Source organism: Myotis brandtii, unplaced genomic scaffold, assembly GCF_000412655.1.
Source record: "Myotis brandtii unplaced genomic scaffold, ASM41265v1 scaffold506, whole genome shotgun sequence".
Lineage (NCBI taxonomy): Eukaryota > Metazoa > Chordata > Mammalia > Chiroptera > Vespertilionidae > Myotis > Myotis brandtii.
In genome coordinates this window covers 172,120-187,138 of record NW_005369287.1, presented here as the reverse complement: position 1 = coordinate 187,138, position 15,019 = coordinate 172,120, and the positions used below count along the sequence as shown (strand labels likewise).

At 50.9% G+C, this 15,019-nt stretch overlaps 1 protein-coding gene across 2 annotated transcripts; it reads right to left on the bottom strand.

The window, feature by feature from the left end:
* Nucleotides 1-6,533: 6,533 nt before the first annotated feature.
* On the bottom strand, nt 6,534-14,493 carry CCR9 (chemokine (C-C motif) receptor 9). 2 transcript variants are annotated; one of them, XM_005877056.2, is made up of 3 exons: nt 14,356-14,493; nt 9,887-9,931; nt 6,534-8,594 (listed from the first exon to the last, which is right to left on the bottom strand). In XM_005877056.2, exons 2-3 carry the CDS (start codon nt 9,905-9,907, stop codon nt 7,506-7,508), a joined length of 1,110 nt encoding a protein of 369 aa, XP_005877118.1. In that variant the 5' UTR covers nt 9,908-9,931; nt 14,356-14,493; the 3' UTR covers nt 6,534-7,505. The 2 variants fall into 2 exon arrangements, with proteins under 2 accessions (XP_005877118.1, XP_014403929.1); XM_014548443.1 differs by lacking the exons at nt 9,887-9,931; nt 14,356-14,493 and adding an exon at nt 9,988-10,210.
* Nucleotides 14,494-15,019: the final 526 nt, after the last annotated feature.

The window sequence follows — 15,019 nt, the reverse complement described above, 5'->3', positions numbered from 1 at the left end:
GGGGATGTGGCCACCCCCAGGTGACTCAGAAGGACACTCAGCAGGGTCAGCCCTCTCGGTTTGAAGATGCGTGGGAAAAATCTGGCGAGAGGAGCTTGCCGCCCACACACATCTGAAAAGCCAAATAGATAGTGAAACCGGTCGCCCCAGAGGAGAAAACGGACTTTTTTTGAGGGAGCAGTTGAAGCTGAAGCCATGAAAAGGCAGGGGGAGGGCACAGCTGTTCTGAAAGCCGTTCAAAGTGGGTGAGGGTTGAAAGAAAGGTCAGCCTTTTGCTTTTCCCACGCCCCGGGCTCCTGGGGGAAGATGGTAAAGCCGAGCAGAAGCGCGATGGCCAACCTCGGCCTCTGATGTGTGTCTCCTCCCTCCCCGCCGCTGAGCCCGTGGGAGGACCGAAACCGGTGCGGTTTCCTCACACCTTCTGGCCCGTGTGCACTGAGGTTATCTCCGAGCTCGCAGCCCCAACTGGAGCCTGGAATGAATGGTTTTCTTGGCTAAAAAGGGAGCGACGTGAGACAGGCCTCACGAGACCTGAGATGCGTGCGTGTCCTGACCACGTTTGGCTTTGGGCCCGTGGCTCCATGGACTCACCCAAGAAAAGGTGGGTCCAGGAGGCCCTCCCCAGCTTTCTGCTCCCAAGGAGCCCAACCTAGCCACGAAAGAAGGAGCCCATTCCTGGGAGCCTAAAGCTGTCTGCCAGGTCAGTGGGGCCGCACTGTCTTCTCCCTGGAGGGTGTGGGAGGGGAGGGGCTCTAAGGATGAGCGAGCACAGAAGGGGTGAGGAGAGGGAAAAGCAGGAAGGGCCTTCCCCGAGGCCTCCGGCAGGGCTGGACTGCAGGCAGGTTAGCAGAAGTCGCCTTGCTCCTTGGAGGAAAAGAGCAGTGGGGAAGGGGCAGCGTTGGTGTGGCCAGAGCCAGCTACCCCGTCCAGTGGAGGCAGCGTGTTAGTGGAATGGAGACCTGGACCGTTTACCAAACAGACACCAAAGGCAGTGACAGCAGGCGGGGAAGAGGCAATCCGCCTGTTCCTCTGACTCTGGCTGCCTTCGAGGCCTTGCGTGCATTCACAGAAAGGCACTGGGGAGTGCAGGCCCCACCATGCTTCCCAAGAGGCCTTGTCACAGGAGACGGGGTCCACGCGTGGAACCAGAAGCCTTTGTAAAGACAGCCCTGGCCACCAGCAAGGACGCACACCGAACGGTTGGGTGTTCTCTTATCCTGGTGTGGAAGAGGGAGGGATGGGGAACCAGGACCCATCTCGAATCAGGCCCAGAGCCGCCTGGGTCGCCAAGGGTTCAGACATCAGGCCACCAGGAAAAGTCCAAGGCTGACCCAGGGCTCCGCTTTGCTCCAAAGTCAAGCTGTTCCTTTAGTGTCAGTAAATGGAAAGCAAGAACCAAAGAGTTTCTTAGAAGAAAGTTCTCTTATTTGGGTTCCCTGGTGGCCTGTTAAAATGCAGATCCATGGGCACCACCCAGTCAACTCTGGTCCACCTAAGCTGGCTCATTCACGAGTCTGCCCGGTGATGGAGGCGGAGCTGATCTGGGAGCCACTTCGAGAAGGTCCTTGAGGATGGCCACTGTGTCACCACTTTAGTTAGGATTTGAGGAAAGGGGTTAAGATGAGCTAATGGATCTATTTCTTAATTTAACTCCAACAGCGACCCTTAAATCTTGGAACCGGGACTTCTCCCTCAATGTGTTGGCCCAGCCAGATGCAGTGAAGGAAAGTTCATTCTCAGAGAGGAAGGCATTTCTAAACGAATCGCTTCGTATGAAAATATTCTGCAGGTACAATCTTTTTACACCCACATTTTTTATGGCTTATATTTATATTCAACGGGCATGTTGCTAACTGGCAGATCACTTATAAATGGAAACAAATCCCTTCCCCAAATCCAAGATAGTTCCCTTCATGTTCAAAATTTAAGAATCAGAGGAAGAAATGTGAGTTTGGTACCAATGGGTATGAGTTGGTGGAGATCAGGTTAAACATGGCTCCCCCCCACCCCCCCAAAATTAACAATACACTGAGCTCCCTTTATGGCTTATATTTATATTCAACGGGCATGTTGCTAACTGGCAGATCACTTATAAATGGAAACAAATCCCTTCCCCAAATCCAAGATAGTTCCCTTCATGTTCAAAATTTAAGAATCAGAGGAAGAAATGTGAGTTTGGTACCAATGGGTATGAGTTGGTGGAGATCAGGTTAAACATGGCTCCCCCCCCACCCCCCCAAAATTAACAATACACCTGAGCTCCCAAGCTGGTCCATACACTGAATTCAGAAGCTCTGAACTTGGGTTGGGGGGGACTGGCATCTCTCCCCTAACTCCTAACTAAAATGTAGGCCTCCCCGCAGTTAGGGATGTAGATAACATGCCACACTAGTATGAATTGGCGAGACCTTTGACTTTGTCACCAGTGGAAATGACAGATATTTTCATGTCATGTGACAGCTGTTGTAGACTCACAAAATATCATGGATGCTCATCTCTACCCAGAAAAAAAGGCTGTCCTTAGACCTGCTGGTAGATCTTACTTAATGCACCAACAGAGAGGCACACGTATTGCTAGTTCATGAATTGTTTTAATATGTGGAGAATTATATATCAATACAATTGGTTTCCTTGGTAATCCTATATATTTGATTCATTTTTAAAACACTGAGCAGAGGGCTATAGGTCTTGTCCGATTGCCAAAGGTGCATGAGACCAAAAAAAAAAGAAGGTCCATTGGTCTGCATGGGAAAGAAGTCAAGAGAAAGATCAGCTCAGTGCAGCACCGTTCACTGATGGCAATAGTGGCGTTTCTAACTTAATAGGCTCTTGCCATAGTCAGCCAGCTGTTGCACACGAGGGAACCAGGGCCCAGGGAATGTCTGAGCTATTTAGAGAAGATGCTATTCCCGTTGCTCATGCTGAGGTGGCTGTGGGCGTGGTTTTCTCTAAACCAGTGATCGGCAAACTGCGGCTCGAGAGCCACATGCGGCTCTTTGGCCCCTTGAGTGTGGCTCTTCCACAAAATACCACGTGCGGGCGCGCACGTACAGTGCAATTGAAACTTCGTGGCCCATGCACAGAAGTCAGTTTTCAGCCTGGGCAAGTCTATTTTGAAGAAGTGGCATTAGAAGAAGTGGGGGGTGTCAGTTGGTCGGGTGATGGGAGACACGGCGCAGGCGGGGGCCTGGGGATACGCAGCGCGGGGGAGGCACGCGCGATTCGTGCACGAGTTGAGTGAGACTGGCTACAGACGAGTATGGATGGGAGAGTTGGAAGGGGTCGACCTCAGCGAACGTACCTCAATCAGATTGAGGACGTTTTTAGCAAAGGCCAGCTTAGGAGTACCCTAATTAAGTTAATAACAATGTACCTACCTATGTAGTTTAAGTTTAAAAAATTTGGCTCTCAAAAGAAATTTCAATCGTTGTACTGTTGATATTTGGCTCTGTTGACTAATGAGTTTGCCGACCACTGCTCTAAACCATTCTCATTTCACTCGAGCATAGATTATGAGATGATTTTTTAAAAGTCCTCTATAAACCAGGAATTACGAGGCCAGGGTGGGGCAGAAGATGCCTTTGCCCAGACTCTGACCTACTTTCCATGTTAAGCTCCAACATCTGAGGCCAACTCAGATTTGGGAAAGCAAGCACATCCACTCAAAGATTGCAGACACAGAACATGTGACAGCTTTTCATTTATTGAATCTGTTACCAGAAGTGTCCAAAGGTCTCGTCCTTCATGGCCGCCGTCGCTGTATACGTAAGCCCATCATGGGAAGACCACGTGTCAGCACCACCCTGCCATGGCAAAGGCCTCCGGGGAAGGGTGACCAGGTCAGAGCGGCAGGCGCTCACGGGGCTGCTTGCTTCCTCACGCAGGACTGTTTGTAACAGCCACTGTGGGCCAATGCAAGAAATCATACACACACACCCTTCTCAGGAGTGGGCCGGCGGCAGTCTGAGCCACTCCAGCCCACTCTAGCCAGCCCTCCCTGGACCACCCGCTCCTCTCGCTGCCTGTAGGGAAGGGGATGGCATTACTACCCAAAGGACACAATGTGCTATTGCTCCAGGTTGTCCAACTTTACTTTTCCAAAGTTTCCTGGCAGCTGATTTCCGGTAACTGCAGTACAAATTGGACAAATGACTAATTTTACATTTTAACCAATTTATTCAACATATTGTGTCTACTACATACAAGGCACATACACCAGATCAGAAACACACACAAAGCTGCTTGTCCAAGGGCTCACCCACGGAGGCTGCCATGTGAGTTGCCTGTCCCGGGAACTGTCTGCAAACCAGTTGGTAAGCCATACAAAGGCCAGCCTCGTGATTCTCAGCCACGGGCTCTCACCTGACAGAGCCTTCCAGAGCATTCTCCCAAATCTGAGTCCACGTGGCACGTGGCCTGTCCCTATTGCTGGGATGCAAGGATCTTGTGTTCCCACTATAACCTCAGTGAGTAGAAAGGTTCATGGTACATAGATGAATGCTTGTTGAATGAATGCATGAGTATGCTGTAGGCCTGAACGACAATTTCAAACGACCAGATGTCAAACTGACTACTTCAAAACAATGACTCCCACTTGAATATACATGTTGTGATGGGTCAGCTTAAAATTAGGTGTTTTTTTTAAACTTTGTGGTTGAAAAGCCATGTTTGGTAATGGAAACATCACACTTTATTCACTTTCTTCATTTTTCTGATGCATAGAGTTCTAGTAAAATGTAATGATATACTATAATCCTCCTTTATTTCAAAAAGTACTCACACAGCGTGTTTTCTGGAAATGTTGGATGATCACAACTTCCTCCTGGATTTCCCCGTGTGGACTCTTCCAACTTTTTATCTTAAGATGAGTCTGTTCCTGAAACCTGGTTTAATTTGAGTGTGAAATGGTCCTACTTATGCAATCACTTAAAAACGAAGGCAATTTGCCAACAACGAATCTTAAAGCATAAGAGTCACAGCATGTCTTCCATCCTGCGGTGTAGCTGTTAGGTCCGGACAGTCCATGGTGACAGTGGGATCCCAAAGGAAGCCCTTGGAACTGGGCGTGATGACGTGTGTTAGGGCGCAACTCAGGGTTCGTGGTCCTTGTGCTGTTCCCACATCTCTTTCTTCAAAATCAGAGGGGAGGGTGGGCCTCCTGGCACTGTTTTGCCAACCAGCCTACACTGGCCAATGTCCTATTTACCTCTAGACTCCTACTGAGTCACCATCACAGTGTAGACTCTAGACCAGTGGTTCTCAACCTTCTGGCCCTTTAAATACAGTTCCTCATGTTGTGACCCAACCATAAAATTATTTTTGTTGCTACTTCATAACTGTAATGTTGCTACTGTTATGAATCATAATGTAAATATCTGATATGCAGGATGGTCTTAGGCGACCCCTGTGAAAGGGTCGTTGGACAGCCAAAGGGGCCGCGACCCACAGGTTGAGAACCGCTGCTCTAGACTGAGAGGAGATTCAGTGACCTCCATCCTGGCTCACCCTCCTCCCACCCTCCATCCCCCATCCTCAGCTCCACAGGGCCCATGACACGTCACACCAGAACCACAGTATCGAGAGGACCCAGGACGGAAGAGTTGTGTTCTTCTCGCCCACCTGCGTGCTGTTATTTAGGTTCGACCCATGCTTGTTCCTTATTCTTCCAAGTTCCTCCAACGACATCTGGGTCTCCCGGGAATGGTGGCCATGCCGATGGCTCTGCCCATAGACTGACCTTGCAGCAGTCACCCTCCCCTTGACTGTGAGCAGCGCTTGTGGGACTGGAGCCCTTGTTGATGTGCTGGTCCACGGCCAATGCTTATTCGCCACCAACTGCCCCACACGGGATGGGTTAGCGAGGCCTTTGTAGGACCCCCTGTGCTCCCTTGTTGCTGCCTGTTTTCTGTGCACTTTCCCACTAACCCGTCGTTTAGAAGCAGGCAGGAGATGGAGGATGTGGCAGGGTCCAGACTTCTGTGTCCCCTTTGGAAGGGATGGCCTGGCCTTGAAACCACAGTAAGTCCCGGCACATGGAGAATCAGATGCTTCCTCTAGACACCTGGCGAAGCTGCCGGGTCAGGCAAAGCTGCCCTAACAGTCCTTGGCAGTTCCCTGGACTAACTGGGGAAACCTGGGAAGTAAGTTTGACCAGAGGAGAGAGAAACGGGTCGGCCAACATGGTTTCCAGGTCTTTCGGAGATTCGTTTTCCTTATCCCAGTCTCTTCCTCATCACACTCTTCATATGGCTCTTTTCTCTGTAATTGTACATATTTCAAATATCGGGACAGAGTGAAGAAAATGACCAGTAATAGATATTTTAAAATGTACATCAAAAACTATTTCTAGTTTACCTAAAACTAACATAACATTGTATATCAACCGTAATTGAAAACTAAATTTTAAAAAATTTAAGCATTTTTCTAATATATGAAATATTTTCAAATGTGATCAAATTGCCAAACAGCTAAAAGAAAGACGCAAAAAAAAAAAAGATATTACTTTTTTCCAGTCGAATGTCTAAGTTGAAAGCTTTAAACGTGATAGCTCTATACACTAAGCAAGGAGAAGCATGGAGGCCGATGTCCTCCCAGCAGCCTCAGCAACGAGAGGGCCGGTGGACCAGCCCATTTACAGGGAGCCAAGTGAACCCTCACAAAAGCCACTGAGCCGAGCGAGCCCACGGGGGACCCGGGGCTGGTCCTCCCTGCACGGGCTGAGGAGATCGTTTCCATGACCCCGGTGGGCAAGCCGGCTCCTCGCCACATCAGCCCTGAGGCAGGTGTGGAATCGCAGGGCCTCCGGCAGGACACAGAAATGGGTTGGAAGCCAACCGAACCCAGATGACTTGCTGGGATGGTCAGTCGCCCAGCCCAGTGGCCAGTCCTGCAGATCATTTCTAAACAGGAACAAGGACCCTCCCTGGCCCAGAGCAGATCAAGGAGACCCGGGGGGACTGGATCTGAGTTGTCTGGAAAGATTCTAGATTAAGACTCTGTAAGACCTGGCATAGGCATCAGCCTCAAAAACAGGACAGAAACTCCCCAAAGATGGAAGTTTCCGTGAAATCTTGTGCTTTTGTGGACTACGTGCAGTGGTCAACGCCTCGGTGTCTGCTTTGGAAGGGCTGGCTGCAGAACTGAAACCATGGCAACTCGCGATGCTCTGAGAATCTCAGATGCCTCAGATCAGATGCATGAATGCTCAGGCCAGGGGGAGCCGGGGGAGCTTGCATGCTGTCCATCAGTTCTCTGAAAATCGCAGGCATGGCAGCCAGGAGCCAGCAGACCCGGGATGCTGCCCCGGGATGGCTAGGCAGTTTTGAAAAAATCTGGCTTGGCGAATTCTGACTCAAACTAATAATGTTCCAATTATTCCTTTCTGAGTTGTCTCTCTCTCACTTCCTCTTTCTTCTGGGGTGTCCCTCTGGTCCCATCAGTGGGGAAGCTGTATCTGTATTTATTGTCACTTCCAAAGGGACCATCCACCCCTGCGAGACGGTCCCTCACAAGGACAGAGCCCCTGAGGTTGTCTCCAGCAGCACCGAGGACATCTTCAAGCTGCCCTCTCTTCTGGCAAAGGAGGCCCACTGAGCCTGGCTGATGCAGCCCAGGTTCTTCAGGGTCTTCACAAGATCCCGGCGGAATCTCTCGCCCACAAACACATAGAGGACTGGGTTCAGGCAGCTGTGGAAGAAGGCAATGGTCTGCGTGACCTGGAAGCAGATGTCAAGGTTGATGGAAACGGCACAGCTCGAGATGAACCGGGCGTAGGCGTCGATGGTCTGCACCAACAGGATGCAGTTGTAGGGGAACTGAGATAAGACAAAGACAGTAAGGACGGTGATGGTCACCTTCAGGGCCTTGTGCTTGGAAGACTTCTTGGCTTGGGTCAGAGTGTGAATGATGATGGTGTAGCAGCAAGCCATGACCACAAAGGGAAGGAAGAACCCCAGGATCACCTTCAGGGTCAAGACGACCGACTTCGACTTGGTACTCTCATCACGAGGGTACACCATGGTGCAGATGGTGATGTTAGAATCCCTCTTGAGTTGGCTGTACAGGATCTCTGGGATGCAGAGAGCGGCCGCCATTACCCAGACGACAATGCAAACCATTTTGCTGTATAGAAGCCTTTTCTGCCTCCAGGTCTGCGCTCGCGTGGCCTGGGCAATGGCGATATACCTGTCCACGCTGATGCACATGATCAGCAGCCCACAGCTGTAGAAGTTCATCTTGTACATGCTGTTGACCGCTTTGCACATGAAGGTCTGGAATTTCCACTGGTCGGCAGCGGCGATGGCCCAGAAGGGAAGAGTGGCCAGAAAGAGGAGGTCAGCGATGGCCAGATTCAGCAGGAACATGTCCGTCATGGTCTTCACCCTGGTGCAGTACCAGTAGACGAGGATGACCAGACTGTTGCCCACGGTGCCCACGATGAACACCAGCCAGTACAAGGGCGGGAGGAAGTGGCTCGCAAACTCCCTGACATTGTTTTTCTTACAGAAGAAGTCCAACAAGTTTAAGTTCTCATAGTCATCCATGGAAGACGTGGAGTCATAGCTGAAGTCATCAGACAGATTAGGGACAGGACTCTGCAAGGAGACGCAAGACGGCATTAGGTCAAGGACACTCTTTTGGAGGCTCTGTCTGATGGCAGAGGCATGGACCACTTGACCCTTCCAAGCCCCAAAGCCTTTGATAAGACAAAAGAAATGTACATGCAGAAAACAGGGATTCTGAGAGCATCTGCTTGGATCATAACATTTATTTATTCAACAAATGTTTGTTGAGCACCTATGGTATGTCAGATACTCTGTATGTGCTGAAGATACAGAGGTGGGTAAGTCAGACACGGTTCCTGCTCTCCTGGAACTCACCGCTCATGGAGGGCACACACAAGGAGTGAGCAATTGCAGGACACGTGACAGGTCTCTCATGGAGTAATGCCCCTCGGGACCACTGATGGGCACAAACTGTTATCATGCTCTGCGCATGATGCTGACTGCCCCTTCTCCTCTCTGTTCTGTCCTCCCCAAAAAGGTCCTCAGAGGCTCTTCAACTTTTCTGGGTCCAGATCCCTCTGGGTCTTCTGAGAGCTATGGGTACTCTGCTCCAGCAGCACCAACCGTATCCACACATCTGAGCACACATGTACACACGTGCATGCACACACATTCACACACTCTCATACACATGTACATACACAAGCCCCAAGACAGGTTGTACCATTTTTAGGGTCCCTTGTTCAAAATTTGTTAAGAATTTCAAAACAGTAGAGCATTAAATCACGCAAGTGGCACCTCTAAGTACAGGGCCCTGTGCAGTGTACAGGGCAGACTCCCATGATGCAGACCCTCACAAACACACATACACATGCAAACACATGCAATTCATGCATAGATTTGCACATGCACACTCACATATGCACAAACATGCCTGCCCTCTTGCACACATGCACATATACACATATTGCACACACTGTTCAGACACATGCACACACATGCATGCCCACATAACACCCCTCCTTATAGTTTGGGTGGGTTCCTGGCCCAGAGCCAGTCCAGAACCCCTGCTAGGGGGAGTGGAGATAAGGGCTGGTGATCAGAACCCTGAGCCATGAGCCCTTGAGAAAGGGATGGAGGGTGGGAGGGAGCAAAAATCTAAAATTGCATTTTCCTCTGTCTTCACAACATACCCCAAAGGGCTTCTGGTTCTCCACATTTGTAAAGCCCTCTGCACTGTGCATCGACTGCCTCTATGGGGCGCTGCTCAGCAGGGATCTTACCCAGGGAAACCTCCCAGAGAAATCCCTCCCCCACCCTGGATTCTTTCCCACACCCCCAAAAAGGGCAAGACAGGAGTGCATTTCAGGAGCTGTACTCACTGTGAATTCTAGGGGTGTCATGGTGCGTCAGAGGCAAGCCCGCTTCTAGAAAGAGAGGGCAAAGATAAAGAAGAGGCTTGTCAAGGAGCAGTGATACCCACCTAACGGTGGAGGTTCAATGTTAAATCTGTTTTCCTCATGAAAAAGATCGCAAGCAAGGTTGGGGTGCACGCCGTGCCAATGTCAGTCAGATAGTCTACATTCCAGAATCATCTTGATTGTTCCCGTAGACATGAGCGAAGCCTTCCTCTGAGAGCCCTGGCGCCTTCCCATTCCAGCGTCCTGTCCATCAGCTCGGCTTCTCTTGGCTCAGCTTCTCCATCGGAGTCTGTTTACCTGAATCCCCCTCTTCCCCATGTTATCAGCCTGACGACCGCAGGACAGCGGGTGACTTGGGAATGCTCGGGCCCAGACTCCGCAGGGGCAGGGGCAGGGCCTCTGGGTAACCAGGTGGCAAGAACATGAAAGGTGGGTGGCATCTGCCAGCATCGGAGTCCCTCTCCCGGAGGGCCCAGCGCCCCAGCACCTGCCTGCACGCTGGCTTACCAGCTCCGAGAAGGGTAACGGGCCCTGTTTTCCCTGGATCCTGACTCCTGCCCGAAAAGGAAGTCCCTAGGTTTGTTTACCAAAGAAGAGGTAGTGGCCTCATGTACAGGCCTCGGCTGACCGCAGGCCGGCTCCGCTGCTGTTTCCAGGTATTTGCATCTCTGTGAAAGCCACACGCCTGTAGGACCGAGGGACCCACAGCCGGACTCCCTCAGGGCAGGGCCTGTGCCTGAGCGGGCGGGTCCTCTCTGTGGTGTCCAGCGCCACACCCAAGCTCTAGAAGGAACCCTTCTCTGTCATCGTCATCGATCCCACCCTAACCTGCTGGTTTCCTTTTTATAACACAGCACCGTGACTCGTCCTGCTTTTCTGAAAGCCAGTGGTTTTCAGTGCATACCGTGTGAGACAACCGCTTTGGAAAAGCATTTGTCAGTTTCTTAAAAAATGAAACATGCCTACGCTCTCCGTGTGCTTAGCCACCCCACTCCTGAGTGTTTGCCTAAGAAAAATGCAAGAAAGACTATCCACACAAACACTAAAGAACCAGTGTTCATAGCAGCTTTATTTGTAACAGTCCCGACGCCCCTCAAGCATAGTGGAAGGATGAGTAAAATATGAACCCTTGCTACAGAGTAGAGGTGAATGGCTGGTACACCGGCTGGGTGAGTAGCTATTTGTCTTTGATTGTTGTTGGACCTTGGTTATGGTTGGTTATTGCTGGATTCAGGTTGCACACAGGGATCGCTGAGAATGGTGTTGGTGAGAGTTCGGGGACGGGCCTCCGAGCGGCTGTGGGGAGTGGAAGTTTAGGTGATCTTTTTGGAGGGTTAAGCCATATCTGTCGAAATTACAAAGCACAACGGCTCTGACTCAGCAGCTCATCTGCTGGGAACACACCTACTGCTATTATCTCAAAAGAACACAGAGACGTATACAGGGCCGTGTGTCAGCATTTCCCCCCAGGACAAAAACAAAACAAAACACAACAACTAGAAAAAAACCTAACTATCCAGAAACTGGTCATATTCCAATGCATCTGTTCAATAAACCACCCGCAGCCAATAAATAGAATAAGGTAGACCTCACAGTGTATAAAGAGCTCAGCAAGATTATTAGGTGAAAATGTCTGATGTAGAAGACTATGTTGCATGATCTTTGAAAATCTATATAAAAGGTGACACACCTCACAGCTGATTCCCACTGAAACATTGTCTGGCAGGAGCTTGAACAATGAGGGCCAGTGCAAAGTGAGACTTTCATTTTTTCCTTTACTTTGTGCATGAAGTTTGAAGAGCTAACAGAAAAATAACCTGTCAGCTTTACTAAAAAAAAAAAAAAAAAAAGAGGCCCCGTTGCTCTTCCGCTCCCTGGACCTGTTTGCAAAGCTCGTCCAGAGGAGGAACTCGCAGCTGCCCAGCTGGCCGGGCCGCTCGCTGAGCGCAGGTCTCCCATTCTGTTCCCCGAGCTGCTGTGCGTCTTTGAACCCCTGTGCTGGCTTTTTATAAGGGCTATCTTTCTTCCGTGACAAAGGTGTTTCTGGCTCATAGAAAATTTGGCGAGAGCCAAAGAGCAAAAACGAACCATTTTCCTCCCCAGACCTAAAGACACCCCCAGCGGCCTTGCTCTCCATTCCCCTCTATCTTAGTCAGAATACTTGTTGAGTATTTTATTCGTAAACCGCGAAGCCTCAGGGCGCACTGTCATTTTCCTCTTGCCCCTGAGAAGGAGGGAAAAACAGAGGGGGGAAACCCCGCATATGACAAAAGGTACAGAGGCTGTTGGGAGTGCCCTGGTGCCTGACTCAGGGATGCCCCACATCTCTGCCCCTGCTGCTCAGAGTCGCCCCGTCCAGGGCTCTGCGCCTCAACTGGAAAGCCCGCCTGTGTTTTGCAGCACAGTGAGCTGAGGCGGGGGGAGCATCATGGGCCAGAAGTGAAAGACCCCATCTGGCCCTGGGCATCCCTTTCTGCCTGTGGACCCTGCAAGGAGTGACAGATCCTCACTGAGCCTGGGTTTCCTCATCTATATAAGGGAGGTGAGCCCGGCCAGTGTGGATCAGTGGTTGATCATCGACCTATGAACCAGGAGGTCAGGGTTCGATTCCTGGTCAGGGCACATGCCCGGGCTACAGGCTCGATCCCCAGGACGCATGTAAGAGTATGAACCAGGAGGTCAGGGTTCGATTCCTGGTCAGGGCACATGCCCGGGCTACAGGCTCGATCCCCAGGACGGGGCATGTAAGAGGCAGTCAGTCAATGATTCTCTCTCATGATTGATGTTTCTCGCTCTATCTCTCCCTCTCCCTTCCTCTCTGACATCAATAAAAACATATATTTATAAAAGGGAGATGATAGCCAACCTTCTCCGAGGGCTTGTTGGGAGGGTCAAGAGCAATGCCGTGCATGAATGCTTTTTGCAGAATGCAGAGAGCTCTGTGAGAACAAGGGGACGGTCTTCATCCCACAGCTCACTTACCAAGTGTGCCTTGATACCTGATTCACTTGCTTAGCTTAAACAGTGTATAAGACATGACCTGTGTCCTCACAGCTCATGGCCACAAATACCAACAATGGTATTGAATGCTATGAAATGCTTTTGGGAATTAGGAGAAAGAAGTCATATTCTCCAGCGCTGGGAGAAATCTAGGAGGGCTTCGCTGAGGAGGTGGTGTTTTTTGCTGGCCCTTGGAGCCTGGAGATCACAGAGACACATACAATGAAGGAAGAGAACATTGCTCCAGGGCAAAGAAACATATCAACAAAGGCATGAAAGCCAGAAAGCATGAGATGTGTGCCCCTCGCATCTACCTTGGAGGTAGAGGAAGCGAGAGACCTGCTGAGTCTCCAAAAGTGGAACATGCCTCTTAGACAAGTTAGCCTGGAATCAGTTTTTTTTTCTGTTCTCTACTGTCCTCACGTAACCAAGATAAAAGTGAGCAGGGAGCAGCTGTGGGCGCAGTAACGCCCCCCATCCATAGCCTTCATGGCTCACAGTAGTAACCCAGCAAATTGGACACTGATGTGAGTCAGGAATTTGGGCGCTTCCTTTGATCTTTGTCCAGTTTGCTACAAGGTCAGGCCCCCCCCCCAGGCCCCATAGGCACTGACCTGGCCCCAGGGGACTCCCAGTGGGAGTCTGTGAGTGGGGCTCCTGAGTAATCAGACAGATCCTGGAAGAAAGGCTTCCCTGAGCTCTGGTTTGTTCATCCTGGAGGAGATGGGCATGGGGACTGCTGGCTCACCCCACCCCAGGCCCGCACTCAGCACAGCTCACCTGCCCTGCCAGTGGCGGGGAGCAGCAGCTGATTAAGAACTCAAGAGGGGTATGTTTGAAAGGCAAAACAGTATTCATTGATGAGTCATTTAAAAGAAAGCAGCTTGGCTGATTTCTGATTATAAAGGAGTCTTTTCACACCGTACCAGGAAAATCCCCCCAACGAAAGCACGCATCATGAAAGAAATGAAAACACAAACGCCTCTTGTCTAGTTTAGCCGCTGTTAACTTTCCCAGACACCTCCTGTTAGATGATTCTCTGTAACGCGTGTGCGCGCGCATGCACAAACACACACACACACACATACACACACACGCGCACACTCTCAATGGTGAGGAAATCCGACTGCACACACAATGCTCTATCTTGCTTTCTAGTGAACAGTCCCTCATGGGCCACTTTTAATGCCAATTTAACATGGAGCTACAACATCCGATTGGGTGGCTGCTGAGTATTTCGTTGTCTGGATGGGCTACAGTCTATTCGACCCATCACCTCCTGGGCATGTCATCGCTCACCCTGGAAGCCTGGTACTCATGACCACTGAACACGTACACAAAAGCCTGGGTCTTAGAAGCTGTTGTGACTGCACACAGCTGAGGGCACAGGTGGCCCAGGGATGGGGAGGAGGAGGTAGCGGGGTACTCACCTTGAAGGGCAGCACGCGAGAGAGGCTCGGGGAGAAGGGGCCGCCAGCTGTGCCTGGGAGGGGCTGGCTTGCTGTCTGCCTGGGACGAGAGGCAAGCCTTCTGAGCAGGCAGCGACCCGGTGAAAACAGCACAGAGGAAGCCAGGCCACCCCTGTCTGTGCTGTCACTGGTGGGGTGGGCCCAGAGGGTGGGGAGTGGGGTGTCACCAGCTGCAGCTTTCAGCAATTCGCAGCGTCGATGGTTTGCAACCAGAAACGAAAAGCCAGGGGAAGCTGGGCTAAGCTAAAACCATCTCTGAACACGCATGTACAGGCTGATCATGCAAGAATAGCGTTTTTTCCTGGATGGTGCAGCTGCTGACAGGAAAAGGGAAGTGGAGAGTCCCCGTGAGGGCCGGGCCATCAGCTGGTGAAGGTGCATCTGTAAGGTCTCTTCAGGTGCTGGTGTCTGAGCAGGCCTGGGGGATCGTCGCCCCAGAGCTGTCCATCACCTTGGGACCCTTTGGCCTTGACCTAAACCCATCGAGCCGTGCCGTCCAATACAGTGACTGGTAGCCCCATGTGCCTCTTTAATTTAAAATTAATTCAAATGTCACTAGTTCCTTAGTCACACAAGCCACACGGTAGGTGTGAGATAGCCGCACGTAGCCAGGGACAGCGTGCCC

What these genes read in the sequence shown, in the direction of transcription:
- CCR9 (XM_005877056.2), bottom strand. Translation starts at nt 9,907, where the DNA reads ATGACACCCCTAGAATTCACA. An exon ending in TGACACCCCTAGAATTCACA is followed by an intron (nt 8,595 to 9,886) that starts GTGAGTACAGCT and finishes GTCTCCTTGCAG; the next exon opens with AGTCCTGTCCCTAATCTGTC.